Source organism: Leucopleurus acutus (genome assembly GCF_964270905.1).
Source record: "Leucopleurus acutus genome assembly, chromosome: 14".
Lineage (NCBI taxonomy): Eukaryota > Metazoa > Chordata > Mammalia > Artiodactyla > Delphinidae > Leucopleurus > Leucopleurus acutus.
In genome coordinates, this window is record NC_139156.1 from 6,548,675 (window position 1) to 6,572,498 (window position 23,824).

At 43.4% G+C, this 23,824-nt stretch overlaps 1 protein-coding gene across 2 annotated transcripts in view; it reads left to right on the top strand.

The window, feature by feature from the left end:
- The window catches only part of DHX32 (DEAH-box helicase 32 (putative)), a 52,169-nt gene that overhangs the window by 23,627 nt on the left and 4,718 nt on the right, over positions 1-23,824 (top strand). For both annotated transcript variants that reach the window (XM_082854194.1, XM_082854193.1), the window contains 5 exons: positions 5,253-5,625; positions 10,692-10,937; positions 12,407-12,506; positions 12,599-12,757; positions 23,224-23,415. In XM_082854194.1, coding sequence (XP_082710320.1) covers positions 5,253-5,625; positions 10,692-10,937; positions 12,407-12,506; positions 12,599-12,757; positions 23,224-23,415 — 1,070 coding nt within the window. The remainder of the gene's footprint in view (positions 1-5,252; positions 5,626-10,691; positions 10,938-12,406; positions 12,507-12,598; positions 12,758-23,223; positions 23,416-23,824) is intronic.

Below are 23,824 nucleotides of genomic sequence, written 5' to 3' on the forward strand. Positions count from 1 at the left end.
AACTCTCTGCTGGGCTTCTGTAAAACTTGGTCTCGGCCTTCATCATAGCAGTGTAGGTCAGTGTTTTTCAAACCCTAGTTTTGAGATTCTTACAGGTTCCAAGGACCCTTCTCAGTAGCGACCACAGTTCTGAGATTTCCTTTCCACAGTGGTTTCCAAGAGCTTAACAGAAGGAAAAAGAGAAGTGGAAAAAATCACTGCTCTGGGCCAGTTTCTCAAGCAGTTTTCTATCATAGCCGTCATTGAAAGTGAGAGTATCTTATGGCACCTTAAGGAAATGGTCAAAGCTGTTTGCAGCCAAAGATGACCATCTCAAGGGCTTCAGCTGTCCCAGGCACTGCCTGACTGCCCCAAGGTCTGAGGAGACAAGTGTCTCAGCCTCAGTGTATCTGCGTGTCTCTAACCCACTTGTGGGGCACACCAGAGTGCCCTGGCACATCACTGGGGACGTCCTACGCTAGTGTAACAGGGATGCCATGACATAGCATAGCAGAGTACAGTATAGCACAGCACAGCATAGCACAGTACAGTATAGCAGGGATGGTTTTTGCATACTCGTATCCCCGGCATCTGACATGCTTGTCCCATGGAGGACGTTTAACACACTTGATAACAGAAGGAAAGACGAGTGCCTGGTCCCAGCTGGCTGCTGCAGACTCTGGTGCAGTTCTTCTCCCATTCAGAAAGCCTTTGTAACTCATTTGGTTTGTACTAAGCTGCTTTTAACATTTTTCAAACGTTATCTTCAAAAATAGAGGACCTCGGTCTTCAGGCTGGTGTTAAACCATAGGGAAGCTTTCGATCAGTAGCACTATGACTTGAACTTCTTGAATATATGTAACCTTCTGTTATTCTAGCCGTGATGTCCCCGAGTCACTGTATATGTTTATAAATTATTTATTATGCAAATGGTCCAATAGTGATACAGATAAATGTAAAAACCTCCCTGCTTTTGGGAACTCACGGACTAGTTGGAGAGTTGGACCCGACAGGACATGCAACCCTGAAAGGGTGAAGGATCCCCACGCCTAGCAGATTCATTCTTCATCCTTTACATTTTGAAGTGACCTCTCAAGCGGTCATGGTTTTAATGAAAGGATGGACTAGACTTTGGAAACCTGAACTAGACTTTCAAACCTTTTGAAAAGGACTCTTGGATGTAGTCACTTTTAAAATGAAATCTTATGATGTTTTTATCTTATTGACATGGATCGTGTGCGCATATATATATATATATATATATATATATACATTTTTTTTTTAGAAAGTCATAGAGGTAAATAATTGTGGAGTAAACCAATAATGTTGTCAGAGTAGGTCAAAGACACATCTCACCTTTTTAAGCATCTCTTATGTGTTGGGACTTGGCTTTCATTGCTTTATGGTGAAAACCCTGCAAGCATTCAATCCTAACAGCCAAAGGAAGGACTACAGTTTCTGTTGAAAATTTTTTTTAGCTCTTATCTGCATGTAGCGTTCCTTTCTTAATGTAGAAAATAGCCTTCAGGTGTGGAGGAGCTGAACCGCAGGTACACCTTAGAAGGTGGAGGGAAACTAGCAGCCTCCTTTGGCCACTGCGGGTTCTGGTTCCTTCTGCCTCTGCCGGGCTGCCCGGCCGTCTCATCTTTACTTTACAGTCACTCTTGTTGCTGGGATGCTGCACTTTCCACCCTGACATCCCCCAACCAGCGCAAGTGTCAGCAGGTAGTCTGATTTATTGCTACCAGGGTTTGAGCTTCAGCAAAGGGGCCAAAGGTAGTGAAAAGCTCTATATGATAAGAGAAAAGAAAGTCGTCCCTTATTTTCCTCCTAATGCTCTGTGCTCTGAGGAGCAGGCGGCGTGGCTGTAAAATGAGGGTCTCAGCCACCCACCCACCTGTCACCTTGCACAAGTCCCCCAGCCTCTCTGCTTACGCTTCCTCGTCCGTGAAACGCGGTGGTTGACACACCAGCTCGCAGGGTTGTTGTGAGGACTCAGGGAGCTGCTGCCCGCGACTGGTGTATGGGAGCGCGATGCATCTGTTAGCGATTTGGGTGATTTGGGTGAAAAGGTAAATCCCAGCCGCGTTCATTTCCTTGGAGACACATGCTAGCCATAATTTTTGATAAGCTCAGACTGAATAGCTATTTAAATAAGAGGATCTAAGGGTGCCTGTTGATTATAGAAGGTAGTGTTCTGTGTTTGATACTGTCTTTTTCATTTTCTTTGTAACTCCTTAGCATCTAGTCTGTTGGGTACATGATAGGTACTTAGTAAATATAATCTTTATGCCACTACCATTTTTCTGGATTCTATATAGAACAGCTTAGTTCTTCTTTCAGCTTTTTTCTGGCCTTTTTCAAAACAGTGGATACCCGAATATTATATACCTAAAATAGTCTTTCTGAACTAGATATCACAATATCTTGTGGAAGTGACATACATTTCAAATATGAACCCTCTAGAACACTGAATTTTTTAGAAATTACTCAAATTTTTAAGGTCAAATTCAATACATATAATTTCAGAAAATATTAATAAAACTTTCCTATATTCTTAGCTTTCAAAATTTCAGTCTTAAGAATTTAGAATATAAATTACATTTCCAGGGACTTCCCTGGTGGCGCAGTGGTTAGGAATCTGCCTGCCAATGCAGGGGACATGGGTTCGAGCCCTGGTCTGGGAGGATCCCACATGCTGCGGAGCCACTAAGCCCGTGCACTTCAACTACTGAGCCCGCGCTCTAGAGCCTACGAGCCACAACTACTGAGCCCATGCACCACAACTACTGAAGCCCACGCGCCCTAGAGCCCGTGCTCCGCAACACGAGAGGCCACCACGATGAGAAGCTCGCGCACCGCAGTGAAGAGTAGCCCTTGCTCGCCACAACTAGAGAAAGCCCGCACGCAGCAACAGACCCAATGCAGCCAAAAATAAATAAATAAAAATAAATTTAAAAAATAAATTACATTTCCAAAATGTATCCATCTTTTTACATAGTTATCAGGAACAGTATTTTCTTAAGCACTGTACACATGATCTTATTAATATAAAGGTAAGAAATAGATCTCTGTCTTACATAGAAAACTGGAGGTTTGTATGGTAAGTTTTAGGGTGGATCCTTAGTATTCCCTTAGTTTCATATAATCATTTGGAAGGCCAGGTCTAGCTTGCTGAGTCTCGTAGAGTTTTAGGTGAGTCACATCTTCTCCCTTTTTAATTAAGGCTGGAAGTATTTACATAACACACTCACCTCCTCTGCCTGGCAGAGAGAAAGCATTTCTTCCTATCAGATAAGTGCTTAGATGAGTTTTGCTCAGAAGGGAATAACATTAAGGAAGTAGCATAGATTAAAACAACTTGTTTTCAGACAAGAGTCAATAGTACTTATTGTATCATACTAATTACCCTCAGCAGCAGAGGACCTGAAACCTAGATTTTGGATGCATCTCTTTGTTTGCATCTTGCACAAAGTATAATATTGTAGTATTCAGTATATTTTCTTTCTTAAGTTTGAGAAAAGGAATAATCAGCAACTTATCATTGCCCTTTTGGTAAGACAGACACAGAATGAGAACAAGTGTAGGAGTAAAGGCAGAGAGCAAATGTTCTGATCTCGTCAAGGTGCAGAGAGGGAGAACATGGGCTTTGTTACCAATCCATGGCAGCCAAGGGACCCGTCTCTATAATTTGACAGTGGCGTGAGATGTAATAGACATTCAGGCTTAAATCTTGACTCTCTCCCTGTCTTTATGACTTTATGCAGGGTACTTAACCTTTCTGAACCTGTTTCCTCATTTATAAATAATGGGATAGTAATGTCTACCTTGAAGATTTATTCTAAAGGTTAAATGAGAACTATTCTATCAGCACAATGCCTGGCACACACTAGGAACTTATAAATGTTTTCTCCTTTTTCTTTCTTCCTTGAAAAGGGTTAATTGAGGACTGTTTCAGCGTCTCCAAGACCACCCCTAGGTTTGATGATTTGCTAGGAAGACTCGTAGGATTCAGTATATAGTTAATCCACAGCTCAGATTTACTGAAGTGAAAGGATACAAACCAAGTCAGCAAAGGGAAATGGTGCAAGGCGTGAAGTCCAGAGGAAACCAGGCGCAGGCTTCCGAGAGCACCTCCCAGTGGACCACCTGAGATATGCTTCGTTCCTCCAGCTGTGAGTTGTAGCAACGAGTTTAAGGAAACTCATTAGAGACTGTGCCCAGGTATTTACTGGGGACTGGTCACATAGGCACCCTCTGCCTCCTCCTGTATTCTAAAGTCATACTCCCAGAAGGAAAGCAGGTTAGACCATATTACAAACAGTAAGCATCAGTTCTGGGAATGGTGAGAACCCTCCCAAATCTAGGTTCCCAAATGCCGGCCAAGGGCCAAGCTTGCAAGCAGGCCTTTCTAAGAACAGCAGTTTCAGACCTGCCGTAGACAGGGACACATAAAATAAATACCTTAAATGGGTAGAAAACTTATGAAATTGGTTTCCTCAAGGAATAATATAGGCAGAGATGTAAATAGTGTCAGAAAGATGATGTTTGTATGGTGCTGGATGACTAATAGGTATTTATTTTTACTATTATTTTTAAACACACCCCAAGAACTACTGGAAATCCATGAAAATTACTAATGACGCGTTCCTCCTCCAGGAACGCTGCCCTCAAATAGGTGGCTACTTTTTAGATGCTTTCGTGTGGTTATTATTTGGACGACATTTCCAACTCGTTGATGCTAACACCCTGGTGACGTCATCTCCCACAATGTGCCACTGACAGAGTCCTACTAGTGGACTCACTGGGCCGTGAGCCTGAGAGAGGACAGTCCTCTGTGTATCCTTCCCTTGAAGTGTGTGCTCTGACTCAAAATTCTTACATTGATGGAAGGGGGGGAGCTCTTACCGGACAAGGGTATTTTGCTGAATTACTTTTTTTAAAAAAGCTCAGGGCAAATGTTAAATGTAGCTCTTGTTAATATCTGTAATGAACATGTAAGGCAGAGGTCTGGAACCTAGGTCTCAGGGATGGTCTTTAGAGGGTCTGTGAACACATGGAAACTGTGCTTAAAATTTGTTCATGTGTACTTTTCTATTTTGAAGGCCTGTAGATTTTATCATCTTGAAGAAATCTTGGCCCCCGATAAAGATTTAAACTCCTGATTTAGACAAAAGGATATAGGAAAGGGATTTTTTGTTGTTTATGTTAGGAGTTTTTTTATACGATTTTCTTCATGAGAGTATTCTAACTTTCATGTTTCTTCTTTGTAGGTATTGTACTGATGACATGTTACAGAGAGAAATGATGTCCAGTCCTTTTCTGGGTAGCTATGGGGTCATCATCTTAGATGATATTCATGAAAGAAGCATTGCAACTGATGTGTTACTTGGACTTCTTAAAGATGTTTTACTGGCAAGACCGGAACTGAAGCTCATAATTAACTCCTCACCTCACCTGATCAGCAAACTCAGTTCTTATTATGGAAACGTGCCTCTCATAGAAGTGAAAAATAAGTACCCAGTGGAGGTTGTGTACCTTAGTGGGGCTCAGAAGGAGTCTTTCGAGTCTATTTTACGCCTTATCTTTGAAATTCACCACTCCGGTGAGAAGGGTGACATTGTAGTCTTTCTGGCCTGTGAACAAGTAAGTAAGTAATATTCATTCTAACCTAAGAGAGTAATAAGTTTACTTATTGGGAACCTTTTAACCTTGTTGGGAACCTTTTAATAACTAACATACAGGTTTCAGTTTACTAATTAACTGATGGAACTGCTGTTTGGTTCCATCACACCTCTTTTTTCATACTTTAGAAGAATCCTTGATATAGAGTAAGTGAAACCTACACTGAAAGGCAAACAAGGAAGTGCTTCTAAAGGCAGGAACTGGGGACTTCCCTGGAGTTCCAGTGGTGAGGGCTCTGTGCTTCCACAGCAGGGGGCATGGGTTCGATCCCTGGTTGGGGAACTGACATCCCACAAGCCACAGCATAAATACATACATACATACATACATAAACAACCAACCAACCAACCAGCCCAGGAGCTGTTCTGAAACACAGAATGGGGGTGGGGAGGTGGGGACTCTGAGGAATTTCTGGGGGTGATCTCCAGAGCTGACCTCCTTCCATGGGATCAGGCGAGATCCTGGGCTGCCCCGAAGGCTTGCTGTGAACTGTCTCAGTAGAGAAGACACAGTCATCTCACACTCACGGCCACCTCCCTCATGGCAGGCGCATGTGCTGGAGATGCGGGACATAAGCTAAGTCCTCCGCATAGAGTCAGGGAACAAAAAAGTACCCACAATGTTCCTACAGCAGTCAGTGGAGTGTTAGGCAGGAAAATATAATTTAAAGCACAGTCAGAAGGCTATTTCCCTACACTTTTCTTAAAAAGATGAATGAGAAAAATGTTCACTTCGATATCTGACAATGTCTTTCAAAAGAACAATGGGAAATGTACAGCTGAGCGTCTCTTTTTGCTTTTATAGAGTCAAGATGTCATTTGGGGTTGCATTTTTTTTTTTTTAATGCAGTTACTGTGGCCCTGCTTCTCTCTCCACTGCTCTGCGGCCCAAATCTAAAAGCCTCCAGAATCTCAAGAGTTAGACCTTTCTTCTTAGAGACTGATTTCCTGGCCTTTTTCCCCTACCCGTGATCTCACTCAGAGAGTAAAAAAAGCACTGGCTTTTAGACCATGACCCAGATACGTAGTAATTCCAGTGATTAAACAGAAACCAAAAGGAAACTGTATGATATTGGCTGAGCCACCAGCTGAACAAAGACAAGGACCTCAGCTCTCTACCAGAGCCTTGTCTTAAGTATTCACACGCCTTCACAAGTACCTTCAGGAGTATTTATTCTGCTTTATACTCAAAGCATAAAGGATGACTGATCCTTTAGTTTGGGGAACTTTAGACAGTTTTCTCACAACTTAGATTTTATCTGTTTCCATAAAGAAAGTAATTTAGAATCTCAAATATATGATAACTACAGCATATTTTCCATTTTTCCTGTGTAGATTATACACAGTTTCTTGAACAGTAAATCTTCTACTGATTACAGTGATTTATTCTATGATCATTCCCTAATCCCGCATGATTCAAGATACTCAAGAAAGTCCTGAGGGAAGTAACAAAATGATTAAGGAGACAGAAGAAGGATTTATGAAAACAATTAGAGGTTCTCAGTATAACTGGCTGAAGCCTAAGGGAGGGAGGAATGGCAGAATGAAAAGAGTCTGAAACATTTGAAAGTTAGAATTGCCAGGTGAAAAGAAGGCATACATTTCGGGGTGGATCGGGTGGGGGACAGTATAATGAAGACTGATAGAATGAGTAGTCATCTTTAGTCAGAGTAACCAAAAATGCCAAAATGGATTTTTGAAAAATAAAGCTCATAACAGAATTGGGGGTAATATTTGATTCTTAAAGTATTTGATTCTTACAAGTTTCATATAAGCTCTAATTAATGGCATAGTGACTTCTGAATTGTCAGACTTTAGAAGATGCATTTTTACCTAGGATAGTGGTAGAAACTGTAAAATCCACAGGGCTTAGAAAATTATATCATCTTCCTTGAAGTCAGACCAGAAAGACATTTCCTATTAAGAAACCATCCGTCCTGAAAGTCATGAACGTGACGGTGTAGTGAAAGCTCTGGGCGGATTTGGCAATTCTGAGCCTCCGAGAATGAGGATTCGTCATTTTGGCAGGAGCTGCTGCTGTGGCCCGGGTCCAGCACTGGAATCTCTGTGGGGGGGCGGGGTGGTTCTTCTTGTCCAGAGGCTCCCAGCAGGCTGCCCAGCGGGTGGGGCTGCAGTTCTGCGGGCTGGAGCATACCGTCTCTGGGAACCAGTGTTTTTCCTCACGATTCAGCCCCAAATTCCACAGGTGTTATCTGGGTTTCTTTTCCCCATCTGCCACCTAAAAAGCGGAACATAGTTCAGTACACACTGATGGGCTCTTTTCTTTCTTACTACTTATGTCAGGGCTAACACTCTCCTGTGGTCTTGGAGTTTGTCTTTTGCAAAGTTTTGTCTTGCTCCGACATCCATGTTAGCAGCTGTTGATCATTTTTCCCCATGCTGTTTGAAGCTTTCTTGATTTCTATATAAAACTTTAAAATCTGCCATGGCAACTGAATGTCATAGGAAAACAAACCCAAGCCGTCTGACCGAAGTGTACTAACGGTCGCTTTTTCTCTTAGGAAATCCGTTTAAAGGTGCAGAAACACACTCACGTTTGGCTTGATGAACATTAGGTGCCTCACATTTTCTCGCACTGCTCACTTAGCCCCTCACCTGCCGTGAATTAATACCCGCAACTGCGCGCTCCCCTGGCTCTTGTGCGTAATTGAGGCTTGGAGCCCTGCATGTTTACAGTGTGTTGTTCCTTATCACTTCACCATCTTGTAACCTGAAAAAAAGTGAACTAGATTAAATAGAAAACAAATTAAGGTTAATGACACTATCTAGCCAGATTATTGAGCAGCTTGAAGCTGTCACAAGGAAGATGCTCTCAGGTTGAAGGTTTTCTTGTGAAATGTTCCACCTAGTTGCGGGCCTTTCATTTGGGGGGAGATATCTTCCTTCAGTGCAGGTTGCTGTGTTTTCCTGAGTTTTGCAGGTATTGTAGGAAAGCCCCACACACGTAAATGCTCTGAACATGTTGAATAGGAAGGAAATGAGTGAACAGTTTGAAGCACCGAATGAATATTTTAAGTACTTTTTTTAAATTCTGAAGATTATGGCCTCAAAGTTTTCTGTCAGCTTGAGGAATCTAAACTAGGTACAATATTTCAGTGCAGTGTGAAGGTTATTTGGATTGGAAATTTGTGAGTGGGTGGCTGGAATCGAATCTCCTCTTTCAGCTCCAGGGTAGCTGTGGAGGGTGAAGTACCAACGTACAGAGGTTACCACCTGCCACCCAGGAGGAATGTGTGAATGTCCTGTGCAGGGAGATGCAGCTCGAAGACTTGTTCTCCTCCGTAGAAATTTCTAAGCTTTCCTCACTTAAAATGATGACATGATTAGAATTATAAAAATTGGAAGAAATAGCTTTGTTCTGATTATTCCAGCTGACAATTTTTCATTCATTATGGTCAATAATCCTGCTCTTCGCTTGGTTGAAAAAAAAAAATCTGCCCCAAGTAAACCAACCCTGCAGAAAAGGGGAGTGTGAACAGGAGAAGGTACCGGGATAACTGCTGTGTGGACCCCAGGGGGCAGCCTCTGCCCTGCTTCCTGGGGGCCTCTCAGCAGCTCAGGAATAACCTTCAAATAGCTCACCTGAGGTCTCACTATTTTTCTAGGCAGATCTGTCCACCTACAAAGCCCTTGAGTTAGTTCAATCCCACTATACAGGTGGTGGGGAAGGAAGGAGAGGTGAGCTGGAGCACTGGACAGTGGACTCAGACTTAACAGTCATGGGAAGGCATCTTTTTTACTCAGATTTTTAGTGAAATCTAATGTATGTAATGAAATGAAATGGGGCATCTTCCATCTGGTAGTTAGTTAGGCCCTTAAAAAAATAGAAATTTTGGAAACAAATTTAAAAGGAGTAAGAATTACATTAAGTGACATCTTTTTTATATGAGGTCCTAAAAATCTGGTTGTGACTTGAGAAATAGAAAAGTACTGAAGGGCTTCCCTGGTGGCGCAGTGGTTAAGAATCCGCCTGCCAATGCAAGGGACGCAGGCTCGAGCCCTGGCCCGGGAAGATCCCACATGCCGCGGAGCAACTAAGCCTGTGCGCCACAACTACTGAGCCTGCGCTCTAGAGCCCGCGAGCCACAACTACTGAGCCCACGTGCCACAACTACTGAAGCCCGCGTGCCTAGAGCCCGTGTTCCGCAAGAGAGGCCACCGCAATGAGAAACCCACATACCACAATGAAGAGTAACCCCCGCTCGCTGCAACTAGAGAAAACCCGCACACAGCAACGGAGACCCAACGCAGCCAAAAATTAATTAATTAAAAAGTACTGTGTAAAATGTCTTGCTTTTTGAGCATTTTACACCAATATACTTACTTGTTTGTGGTTTTAGGGCACATAATTTACTCTTTTATTCAGTATATTTGACAATGAAGCATTTTTAAAGAGTATTTCTAAATTCCTGAATCTTGCAAATATATAAATAGCAGTGAATATTTCCTGCCTATTTCATTGCATTTCTGCTTTTTTTAAAGTGCTAATGGGTAATAATAGTTTTCAAGATGACCCAGATTAGAGACCCTGATTGTGGAATGTGTATGTATATATGCTTCTATTGGAAATCTAGAAATTGTTTTAGAGTTCTTAGTTCTGCCACCATTAAAGCACAGTGATGCATCATCACTGATGTGAGAGTAACTTTTATTCATCTGTCATTGTTAATGGATATGAGAAGTTGCACCGAGCTAGAAAAATAGCAGGATGAATGTATAAAGGCAAAGACAGTACATTTCACAAGAGGAAAGCCATTTTGGACGAAAAGCACTGAAATTATTATTATTTGTAGCATTGAAATTATTTATAAATTATATTTAACTTCCCCAAAGACATGTTCTTACGCAGTTATACCTCCTTTTCATAGTTAACGATACCTATAGAAAACACAACTATTTCTTTCCCTGTATACATTATGCAGCTTTTGCCTATAGTTTTATATAATTTGGAGAAAGTTGTTTGTAATGTACTTCATTCTCACGGATGATGTTATTCTTTTACTTTAGGATATTGAAAAAGCCTATGAAATTATCTGTCAAGAAGGATCTAACTTAAACCCAGATCTTGGAGAGCTGGTAGTTGTTCCTTTGTATCCAAAAGAGAAATGTGCATTGTTCAAGCCAAATGATGAAACAGAAAAAAGATGCCAAGTTTACCAGAGACGAGTGGTGTTGACGGCTAGCTCTGGAGAATCTTTGATCTGGAGCAACACGGTCAAGTTTGTCATTGATGTCGGGGTGGAGAGAAGAAAGGTAATTACTGTCGAGGCGGTTAAGTAGACTGCTGCTAATCTTCTTGGGCTCCCACCATTTTACTGGCCAGAAAGTGAGGAGGAACTATATGATCTGGGGATTTCTCTGTATTTGGCCACGTGTGCAAAGAAGAACTATTGCATCCAGTAACAAAAGTCTGGAGCACATGTAACTGCCTGTCATTAGCAGGTTGATAGTCTGGAAACAAATTAAATTGGTTGAGGGGCCAGAGGAAAAAGTTTTAAGGAAAGACAACTACTAAAGCAAATTACTTGACTCCTAAACGGATCTTCTCTTCTATACATCCTTTGGGTATTTTTGGTAGCCCCTTTATCAAAGTAATTAGCATCTCCCCCCAGGTAATTTACTAGAAATTAGTTTCAAGTACACTGAGTTTAATTTTTGCAAATTTTGGCTTTATAGTTGACATGATAAAATTCCATCCTAAATTTTATAAAAAGTCTGTATATTTTTAATCACTATCTTTAAATTAAAAATTAGGGGCTTCCCTGGTGGCGCAGTGGTTGAGAGTCCGCCTGCCGATGCAGGGGACGCGGGTTCGTGCCCCGGTCCGGGAAGATCCCACATGCCGCGGAGCGGCTGGGCCCGTGAGCCATGGCCACTGAGCCTGCGCGTCCGGAGCCTGTGCTCCGCAACGGGAGAGGCCGCAGCAGTGAGAGGCCCGCATACGGCGCAAAAAAAAAAAAAAAAAAAAAAAGTTAGGAAAAATGGAAATAGGGTATCTCAAACTCTCAAAGACAGTGGGACTTCAGAAATCATAGCATTTAAACTGAAAAGAATCTTCCCAAGTATTGATCCATTTACCATTATTAGATGTTACATAGCTTTTACCCCTCCAGGAAACTAGGGTCTCTTAAATATCCTTGTTTACTGTGACAGAGCAATTCCAGCCATTAGGAAGGTTCCCTTGGAACCAGTTTGGATTGATCTTATCGAATTAGTCCACCATTCAGAGAACCCAGGGTTATTACTTACCGTTAAACTACGCCTAAGAAAAATCACTGTTAGTGCCATCTGCAGTCTTTGTGTTAGCTGATAGGACGGGAAAAGCCCAGCATATGTGATAAAGATGAGACCCCTGGGATCACAGTCAATTTGAACAGAACCTTGAGGAAATGCAGCACTGTCAGTTGATCATCCTTTTCTCCACGCGGCACACGAGTCAGCGGTACAGCGCTTTGAGAAGTGGCATTTGTATTTCAGCAGATGATACAGAGCTCCCATATTTATTGAAGCTACAATGAAAGCAGACAACCCTTAAATCCATTTATCAAAGCTCTTGCCGTTTCCATCTCAAGGCAAGTGAAACAATAATAAATATTGTATGGAAGAAATGAGTAGCAGAGCCTTTCATGAAGTAAAGTGTGCAAACAGCAGGCACTTCAGGGCCGGCGAGCCTGCTACATCTTGAGTGAGCTGACGCTAAAGATGCTGTCTTTCGTTTAAAGGTATACAACCCTCGAATAAGAGCAAACTCACTCGTCACGCAGCCCATCAGCCGGAGCCAAGCAGAGATACGCAAGCAGATTCTCGGTTCATCTTCTCCAGGTAGTGCTGCGGACCCCAAACCCAGCTCACGCTAAGGTCCTGTCCGGAGGCAACACAGAAGCATTAAAACCATCTTCCTTGGTTTCTTCTAGGAAAACTTTTCTGTCTGTACTCTGAGGAATTTGCCTCCGAAGACATGCGGCCACTTAAGCCAGCGGAAATGCAGGAGGCCAACCTAACCAGCATGGTGCTTTTTATGAAGAGAATCGACATCGCGGGCTTAGGCCACTGTGACCTCATGAACAGACCAGGTAGCCGTGTGCCCGCGGGTCAGCCTTACCCTCGTGCCTCTTGCCCGTCCCCAGTCCTAAGAGCAGTGGCCCTTGGTGGTACTAGCAAGCCCGGGGCTTTGGTTTGTCCTGAAGCACTTTCCCCACTAGAGGTAAACATGCTCTAAAGTAATTTTTACAATGAAACGAAAGCGCTACCCTCCAGGAAATATCTGCTCTGACATTGCAGAAGTGTCTGCCCTTGGCCACTTTAACATAGGGAGATGGGGCCAGGCCAGTAGAAACCCGGGGGGGCGGGGGATAGTGGAGTACAGGGGTGTGAGGCCGAACTGAACACGGGAGGATTCTTGGCAGCGTTAGTGTTTCTCGGTGGGAAAACTTGTAGGCAAAGGGCCCTTCCTCATGAATCACACCGTCACCTGGGGAAAACCCACTCAAAGTTCACGCCTTTGTAATTAAGGGTAAATGGAGATACGAAGGGGGTACGGTTGTTAAGCAGAAGACTGAGGCCTTAGAATTACAGTCTGAGCGTCTGTCTCCTGGGGAGCTCCCCCCGCCCTCAAGTTCACTGAGGAGGGCCCTCCACCGTGGGAGGGGTGCTGGCTTCCTCCCCGCTAGTATCAGACCTGGCCGGGACCTGGGCTGCTCCCGCGGAAACCACCGGGATGCTGAACAGAAGGCTAAGGAAGCTTAAGGGCAGGCGCTCCTACCGTGTGGCGAGGCTCCCAGAGCCGCAGCCCGCTCCCCGCCGCCCAGTCCCAGCCCTGTTTACTCTGGAACTGCTGCTTCGTTCCCAACCCACAGCTTAGCTTCACTGCAACTGAGTGGGTATTCGAGTCCCTGTATAATGTTTTCTGGTTTAAGTACTGATTGCCCTTCAGTAGATGTTTAGTTTTCATTTGTGCATTAATAAAAGAGAACATCCTTAATTTTTTCCACACGTTAGGCCCATGGTTAAAATTTTCACTGTGTTTATCAAAGGGGGTGATTGGCAATGTATTCATCTTAGTGTTGTGATATTCATGGCATTTATCAAATTTGCATGAGAGAGCAGCCAGCCAAAAGACCTTGTAAGCAGAGTGTACTTAAAATGGAAACTAGAATTTCTACCGTTTTGCCGTGCTTTGTCTCAGTTCCTATGTTTTTCAGTCATTTTGTCCAGTGGTGCCGTTAGGATTACAAGCCCTTGAGAAATACAGGTTATATCAGAGTTACGCTTCCTCAAATATTTCTTAAAATAGCGCATAGACTTTGGAGTAGGCGAATGAAGAGGAGGGTCCCCTAAGAAAGCTAACCTTTGACATGAAAAGGTAGAAGAGAAAATAGAGTGTGGACACAGGTTCTCATCACAAGGAGAGCAGCCAAGTGGACGGTCCAAGACTCCAAGCCTGGATGGTCCTGAGGGGCGGTGTCAGGACCTCACCTAGAGGTCACGACAGGGGCCCATGCTCCTCAGCAGCGCCCAGTCCTTCCCTGGAACCGCAGGGAGTTTTATATTGAAACTCTCCCAGTAAACACTTTGGAAAATCAATTACGTTGGGAAACTCTTTGGAATCGAACGTTTTCAACAGACTCTTCCCCAAAGGAGCAGTGGAGTCTCTAGGAGGAAAGGGTCCAGGTGAGCTCCTATCTCATCTAAGACTGATCTCCTTCCTCTGGAGCCACCGCCTCCCTTGGAGCTGTGTGTTCTTGCAGGAAAAGGGTTGCTGTTCTCCAGCGGGAGCTCAGAGGCATGCGGGAAAGAGAGGCCTAAATCGAATGCATGTCAAGTAGGCTTTGGCATTGAGGTTCCTGGGGAGATTAGCACATCGTCTGGAGTACCGCCAAGTAGTCCCAGCCGGACGCCCGCCTCTGAGGATGCTAGCCAGCTCGGCTTCAATAGAGCTTTTCCACCCGAGAGAAGGTCCCAGAAAAGGCCCGGCCCCTTCCTAACTAGCTGCAAGGATGAGTATGCTAGCGATAATTATACCTTGAGGGAGTGGCTTGGAGGAAAGAAACAGTCATAGGATGTGAACAGTCATAGGATGTGATGTAAGGTGGTAAAGTATCCGTAGCAAACTCAGGCTGAGTGCATTTTTCTTTGATAGCAATGGCCAGAGTGACAGGACTGCGGCAAGTTAGAAAGGGTGTGGGCAGGGGCCTGGGGGTGGGGGGCGGAGGGGGCGGGGAGGGCTGGGGCCCCGGGGTGGGGGGCGGTTGGTGCAGCCCAGAAAGGCTGGGAAACACGGGCTGCAGGATTCCTTTAGCTGTGATCCCTTAACTCTCAAGTAGTGAAGCCACTCTGCTCCTGGCTTTCACTCTGGCCCCTGAGAAAAAAGGAGTCTAGAAGGTGAGGGTGTGTCACTTGCATCCATTTCTCCCGTCTTTCACCACTGACCCCAGGGCTTCTGTCGTCGGCCAGCCAGTCACCACTCGAGGCCACCCCCTGAAGAAACAGGTTTCAGTTTTGAAAACTGCTCGCCTCTTAAGCCCAAGAATCACCACGTGTTGATTGCCTGGGCACCTTCTTGTCATGATAGTCGCTGTTTGGTGGACTAACGTGAAGAGAGAAGAGCAGGCCCTGTAACGTCGAAGATTTTCAAAAGCAAACGGCAGACCACAGCCGTGCAGAGGAGTTCCCGTGTCTCTCAGTGGTCACCCTCTGCTGCTCACTCCACGGGGCTTAGAGCTGATAACGGGGGGCAAAAGGGTGAGGGTGACAATTTATTTTTGTCCCCTGACAGTAGGCACATAACTATTTTCTGCTGTGCTTGGGGAAATGTAACTGTGGATTCACCTGACTCATCGTTTTGAAAGAAAAAAAAAAGACGATGCTTGCAGCTGCTGCATATAACGCCTCTTGTAAATGAAATACGCAGATGGAGCAGACCTGCCGCCCTTCTCAAGACTCGCATAACAGGATCTGCCCTCTTGTATTATGGGGGTTATTAAGAGGTTCAAATGAGATTATTTATGCAGAAGTGCTCTGTGTACCGTGTAGGGTAGGAGGTGGGCACGTGCCAGCTTTTGTGAGCAGGTCCTTGTGAAATTAAGTGGAACAGAGGCCTTTCCTTTCTCTCCTCTTCAGAGCCAAACTCTTAATCCTATTCCCTAAAAGTCCCAAGACTACTGAGAATCTACACCGTCCAACCAGCACCATCTCGATTCTTCCGTTTCTCCCCTCCGTGGGCTCTTTACTTCAGTGCACACAGTGCCCAAGCTCCAGTCCTAAAACCCACCGGGCCAGAAACTTCATCTGCTCCCGCCCTGTCCAGCGGTCACTCTCTTCTCCATGTCCATCTGTATATGTGTACGTGTGTGTAATTCACATGTGTACAAGGCACACGGCAAGCCTTGTGTGAGCACAGCTATCCTCCTTCCCCGGGGGCAGCTTCGTCCCTGCCTTTTCTAAGTCCCAGTGTCACTTTGATACACTCTTCCTTTGTGACAGAATTTCTGATGTATAGAAGAATTCTGGGTGCCAGTGCCAGTAATGCCACTCAAACTGGCATAAGCCAAAGGGCGTTGTGATAAGGAACTTGGGGTGTCTTATGAAATCCAAGACGAGAACGTGGCAGTGCCTCAGGGACACCTAAGGACAGAGGCTTGAACAGCACTGGTGCTCAGCTTCTCGTCTCTGTCTCTTGGTTCTTCTCTCTCCTGCTGAGTGCCTGAGTAAACGTCCCCGTGACGGGGAGGGGAACAACCTGTGATTCCTGCTATGTGACATCTAAAATTTTGGTAGACTTTTAAAGGCCACAGGAAAGATGCCGTGTGGGGCCGTTGATTCTGGCAATGACACAGCAGAGCCTTGGACTCCTCATCTGACCTGCACTCTTGCTTAGAATCAGCACTGGGTCAGTCCCTCCCTCCAAATGGTGGACTTAACCCTTGTTCCAGATTAATAGCCTCTTTGTTTGTGAGCAGCCATTCTGCAGATACTGTGGCAGGAAAACGCAGGTTCAGTATTGGAGCCTGGCATTTGGGGTTCCATGGAAAAAGGGCACCATAACGAAATTGTGATAATAGCCCTGCAAGTTACTATGAGTGATGGCACTGGGGGAGGTGTGTGACCTTGTAGTGAGCTATCCTACAGGGAGTATAGCTGCCGTTGGCAATAGAACTTAATAAAAATGATGATTTGTTCATGTTGAAATTGCCTTTGGAATAAAGCAGTGTGATTCTGCACTGCTGTAAAGAAGGGGCCTCACACTAAAACATTTATATTCCATTTGTAGCATTATTTCCCATGGATTACACTTAAATAGCACTGCCATAAAGAACCCTCATCTAAACCCTTCTGCTTTTATCTAAGACAATTTTATGGGCCATACTGGGGAGATGTCTTAAAATGTAGAATGTAATATTAGCAAATCCGATTCAGTTATTTATTATTATTCCTTCACCTGTATAATCTGCATTCATTAACTTGTTCTTTCTAATATAATAAAACCCCAAGAACTTCCTCTCTTTATTTGGTGTTCGGACCGAGAGCTGAATCATGACGTTATGTCCGTTAGTAACTCTGTGTGCAGCCAACTCAACTCCAGGACATAAAAATGAGAAGTAGGTGCCCTTTGGGGACAGAGGCTGGCTGTTAAGCCAGATGGGCTTACAGGGACAGTTGCCAGAGATCCTGTAACTTACAATGCAGCAGCTTTGCTGATTTATGGGAACTGGTTTCCACACAACCTTCAGGCATTACCTTTGTGCTCCCAGTGCCCTCCTGCTCTGTTTGATCTGAGATGCTTATTTCTGCTGCTGTTTCTTGCACCTTCTCTGGCATGTCAGCTGTTACTTTTTTTTATTCCCCCAATCTTATGCTCAGTTAAGTTTTTCTATTGTGCTGTTTGTTGAACAGAAATCCTTAATTTTTTTTAAAATTTTTAAATTTTATCTTTTTATACTGCAGGTTCTTATTAGTCATCAGTTTTATACACATCAGTGTATACATGTCAATCCCAATTGCCCAATTCAGCACACCACCCCCCCACCCCCCCGCGGCTTTCCCCCCTTGGTGTCCATATGTTTGTTCTTTACATCTGTGTCTCAACTTCTGCCCTGCAGACCAGTTCATCTGTACCATTTTCCTAGGTTCCACATACATGCGTTAATATATGATATATATTTTTCTCTTTCTGACTTACTTCACTCTGTATGACAGTCTCTATATCCATCCACGTCTCAACAAGCGGCCCAGTTAGTTCCTTTTTATGGCTGAGTGATATTCCATTGTATATATGTATCACATCTTCTTTATCCATTCATCTGTTGATGGGCATTTAGGTTGCTTCCATGACCTGGCTATGGTGCATAGTGCTGAAATGAATATTGGGGTGCATGTGTCTTTTTGAATTATGCTTTTCTCTGGGTATATGCCCAGTAGTAGGATTTCTGGGTCATATGGTAATTCTGTTTTTAGCTTTTTAAGGAACCTCCATACTGTTCTCCATAGTGGCTGTATCAATTTACATTCCCACCAACAGTGCAAGAGGATTCCCTTTTCTCCACACCTTCTCCAGCATTTGTTGTTTGTAGATTTTCTGATGCCCATTCTAACTGGTGTGAAGTGATACCTCATTGTAGTTTTGATTTGCATTTGTCTAATAATTAGTGATGTTGAGCAGCTTTTCATATGCTTCTTGGCCATCTGTATGTCTTCTTTGGAGAAATGTCTATTTAGGTCTTCTGCCTATTTTTGGATTGGGTTGTTCGTTTCTTTAATATTGAGCTTCATGAGCTGTTTATATATTTTGGAGATTAATCCTTTGTCCGTTGATTTGTTTGCAAATATTTTCTCCCATTCTGAGGGTTGTCTTTTCATCTTGTTTATGGTTTCCTTTGCTGTGCAAAAGCTTTTAAGTTTCATTAGGTCCCATTTGTTTATTTTTGTTTTTATTTCCATTACTCCAGGAGGTGGATCAAAAAAGATCTTGCTGTGATTTATGTTAAAGAGTGTTCTTCCTATGTTTTCCTCTAAGAGTTTTATAGTGTCTGGTCTTAAATTTAGGTCTTGAATCCATTTTGAGTTTATTTTTGTGTATCGTGTTAGGGAGTGTTCTAATTTCATTCTTTTACATGTAGCTGTCCAGTTTTCCCAGCACCACTTATTGAAGAGACTGTCTTTTCTCCATTGTATATCCTTGCCTCCTTTGTCATAGATTAGTTGACCATAGGTGTGTGAGTTTATCTCTGGGCTTTCTATCTTGTTCCATTGATCTATGTTTCTGTTTTTGTGCCAGTACCATATTTCTTGATTACTGTAGCTTTGTAGTATAGTCTGAAGTCAGGGAGTCTGATTCCTCCTGCTCTGTTTTTTTCCCTCAAGACTGCTTTGGCTATTCGGGGTCTTTTGTGTCTCCATACAAATTTTAAGATTTTTTTTTCTAGTTCTGTAAAAGTGCCATTGGTAATTTGATAGGGATTGCATTGAACCTGTAAATTGCTTTGGGTAGTAGAGTCATTTTCACAATATTGATTCTTCCAATCCAAGAACATGGTATATCTCTCCGTCTGTTGGTATCATCTTTAATTTCTTTCATCAGTGTCTTATAGTTTTCTGCATACAGGTCTTTTGTCTCCCTAGGTAGATTTATTCCTAGGTATTTTATTCTTTTTGTTGCAGTGGTAAATGTTAGTGTTTCCTTAATTTCTCTTTCAGATTTTTCATCATTAGTGTATAGGAATGCAAGAGATTTCTGTGCATTAATTTTGTATCCTGCAACTTTACCAAATTCATTGATTAGCTCTAATAGTTTTCTGGTGGCATTTTTAGGATTCTCTATGTGTAGTATCATGTCATCTGCAAACGGGGACAGTTTTACTTCTTCTTTTCAATTTGTATTCCTGTTATTTTTCTTGTCTGATTGCCCTGGCTAGGACTTCCAAAACTATATTGAATAATAGTGGTGAGAGTGGACATCCTTGTCTTGTTCCTGATCTTAGAGGAAATGCTTTCAGTTTTTCACCATTGAGAATGATGTTTGCTGTGGGTTTGTCGTATATGGCCTTCATTATGTTGAGGTAGGTTCCCTCTATGCCCACTTCTGGAGAGTTTTTATCATAAATGGGTGTTGAATTCTGTCAAAAGCTTTTTCTGCATCTCTTGAGATGATCATATGGTTTTTATTCTTCAATTTGTTAATATGGTGTATCACATTGATTGATTTGCATATATTGAAGAATCCTTGCATCCCTGGGATAAATCCCACTTGATCATGGTGTATGATCCTTTTAACGTGTTGTTGGATTCTGTTTGCTAGTATTTTGTTGAGGATTTTTGCATCTATATTCATGAGTGATATTGGTCTGTAATTATCTTTTTTTGTAGGATCTTTGTCTGGTTTTGGTATCAGGGTGATGGTGGCCTCATAGAATGAGTTTGGGAGTGTTCTTTCCTCTGCAATTTTTTGGAAGCGTTTGAGAAGGATGGGTGTTAGCTCTTCTCTAAATGTTTGATAGAATTCACTGTGAAGCCATCTGGCCCTGGACTTCTGTTTGTTGGAAGAATTTTAATCACAGTTTCAATTTCATTACTGGTGATTGGTCTGTTGATATTTTCCATTTCTTCCTGGTTCAGTCTTGGAAGGTTATACCTTTCTAAGAATTTGTCCATTTCTTCCAGGTTGTCCATTTTATTGCATAGAGTTGCTTGTAGTAGTCTCTTAGGATGCTTTGTATTTCTGTGGTGTCTGTTGTAACTTCTCCTTTTTCATTTCTAATGTTATTGATTTGAGTCCTCTCCCTCTTTTTCTTGATGAGTCTTGGTAATGGTTTATCAATTTTGTTTATGTTCTCAAAGAACCAGCTTTTCGTTTTATTGATCTTTGCTATTGTTTTCTTTGTTTCTATTTCATTTATTTCTGCTGTGATCTTTTTGATTTCTTTCCTTCTGCTAACTTCGGGTTTTGTTTGTTCTTCTCTCTCTAGTTCCTTTAGGTGTAAGGTTAGTTTGTTTACATGAGGTTTTTCTCGTTTCTTGAGGTAGGCTGGTATTGCTATAAACTTCCCTCTTAGAACTGCTTTTGCCTCATCCCACAGGTTTTGGATCGTCGTGTTTTCATTGTCATTTGTCTCTAGGTATTTTTTGATTTCCTCTTTGATTTCTTCTGTGATCTCTTGGTTATTTAGTAACGTATTGTTTAGCCTCCATGTGTTTGTGTTTTTTATGGGTTTTTTCCCCTGTAATTGAATTCCACCATTCTGTCTTCCAGATCACTTATCTGTTCTTCTGCCTCAGTTATTCTGCTATTGCTTCCTTCTAATGTAGTTTTCATTTCAGTTATTGTATTGTTCATTTCTCTTTGTTTGTTCTTTAATTCTTCTAGGTCTTTGTTAAACATCTCTTGCATCTTCTCGATCTTTGCCTCCATTCTTTTTCTGAGGTCCTGGATCATCGTCACTATCATTATTCTGAATTCTTTTTCTGGAAGGTTGCCTATCTCCACTTCACTTAGTTGTTTTTCTGGGTTTATCTCGTTCCTTCATCTGGTGCGTAGCCCTCTGCCGTTTCATCTTGTCTGTCTCTCTGTGAATGTGGTTCTGCTCCACAGGCTGCAGGGCGGTAGTTCTTGCTTCTGCCGTCTGCCCTCGGGGGGTGAGGCCATCTCTGTTACTTTTCATTTCATGGCTCACTGATGGCTCGGACTCTTTTTCTAAATAGCCCATCTGTTTACTTCCCGGGACTGTGATTTCTCAAGGTCTCATCCTTGCCCCAGGGTCTCCAAATGAACAAGGAGTCCACCAGTGCTCCTGGCTAGTGCCCTGGAGAGGCCAAGGGGTCAGAATCCAAGAACGGAATCCCGAGGCCGTGCTCTTCTCAGTTTTAAATCTTGACAAAAGAAACCAAAAACAGGGACGTTCAGCTTCTTTTCTCCGTGGTGGGGTGAAAGCCACACCCGAGTCCTCTAGCAGATGCCTGGGTTCTCTGCAGGCTTTCTCACAGCCCCCCTCAGCCCAGCACTACTTGCTTTCACAGTAACTGATCTTTCACCGGCAAATCACGTGTCAGAGGTGGAGGCCAGGCCCGTTCCACGCTCTCTCCTCCAGCAAGAGGCCTGGGGATGTGAGGAGCCACATGCAGCACTGGGGGTCCTTCCGCAGCCCGCAGCGGGATCTCTCCCAGTGTTCCCAGGTCTCTTGATGGGAATGGGGGGACTTTATCAAATCTGAATTTGGGACTGGCTTTTGAGTTACACAGTTTGCTCGAAATTTTGAGAAATAGCTTAGTGGTCAAAGTTTGGGCAGCAAATAAGTAAATTTGTACTGTTCATTACCTTGAACTCCCAGCTACAAGGAGGTTAAACTGCTTCCCAGGTCCCCACAGGCTCTGTCTCCCGCCTGCCAGGAACATGTTGGAAGTGAGACAAGTGAAAGCCGTTGAGTAGCTCATAAATCCTTCGTTTCTGGGGTAGAACAATCCAGCAGCTTCATGCTGTGTGATTTGCTTCTTTGTGAGGCCTGGTGAAAAACACATGTATTCATTTTAATGTGACTTTATTTTGCAAGGACAAGGAGAATACCTCACTTTGAATAAATGGATTTATCTTTGTAGGTGGCTATTAAGCATATATAATAAAACTACACCATTATTGATGTCATATAAACTTATAAGGGAAATAAAGGGATGGAGAAAATTAGCCTTTGGTCCTTACTTGTACTGGCAGATAGCTCTTTCAGCATCATTGTCTACCATTTCTGTCATCTGGGTCAGTTTCAATTGGTTCGTTTTTCTCTTTATTATGGGATATATTTTCCTGCTTCTCATGCCTCATGATGTTTGTTGGATGCTAGACATTGTCCATTTTACTGGGTTGGATACTGGGTATTTTGTATTCCTGTAAACATTCTGGAGCTTTGTCCTGGGTGGCAGAGTGATCCTTTCAGGTCTTGACTTTAGGATTAGTTAGGTGGCACTGGAACAGTGTACATGTGAGGTGTAGTTATTCTGTGTCCCCCCCACCACCAGAGTCCCACGAATCATGAGGCTTTGCAGCCTGGCTGGTGGGAACGGCCATATCTGGATCCCGTGTGAGCACCGGGCGCTGACCCTCTGCTCTTCTGGATGGTTCCTTCTCTGGCCTGGAGTGGAGTGAATGGGCCCTGCTGACTGACTGAGGGGCTCTCGTACATCCTCTGAGTCCTCGCTCTAGAGCTCTCTCCTCTCAGGAGGTCCGACCTGCAGGCTTTGGCCACCTTAGTCTCCCCGGACCCTCAGCACCCTCTCCATAATTCGGGGAGTCTGGCAGCTCCCCTTGGGTCCCCTCCCAGCACCGCAGCCTGGAAACGCTCTCAAGGCAGTATGCTGGGCAGCCCTCAGGCTTACCTCGAGGTGCCCCCCTCTCAGGAATCACTGTTGTTCGTTGCCTGATGATCTCTGTCTTGCGAACTCTTGTTTCATATATTTTGTTCATTGTTTGGTTGTTTTGTGTGGGAGGGAAAAACCAGTACCTGTTACTCCATCTTGGTTGTATGAAACTTTGTAATTATTAATTTTGTCTTCCCTATAGCACCGGAAAGCTTGATGCAGGCTTTGGAAGACTTAGATTATCTGGCAGCACTGGACAATGATGGAAACCTCTCTGAATTTGGAATCATCATGTCAGAGTTTCCTCTTGACCCACAGCTCGCCAAGTCTATCTTAGCATCCTGTGAATTTGACTGTGTAGATGAAATGCTAACAGTCGCTGCCATGGTAACAGGTATTCCTTCCACGGCTCTTTTGTACTGTGTATCTGCAGCAGGTATAGATTTAAATGAGATCCATTTGAAATGATAATGAAATATTTTAGTAGTTTGAAAATGGAAAGTTATAAGAATTGCCTTAATATGAAAAAATCTAAATAAAAACCCAGTGAATTTCTTAAAGCAGACAGGTGATAGCATACCGAGTTCGCTTTTGCTGAAGTGATCGGCACAGATCAAGAAAAGCGTGTCACGTGTGCGTGTGTTTTATTTCCTACCACCTCATTCATCTTGGTTTATAGGTTTTAATTGATTCTTTTACTGGCAGGACAAACCAAAGGCTATGCTGCATTAGGACCTGAGTTCTAATCCTGTCCCTGGACCGGGGGCTGTAATATTTACAAGCAGGGTGTCCGCTGTGCTGAG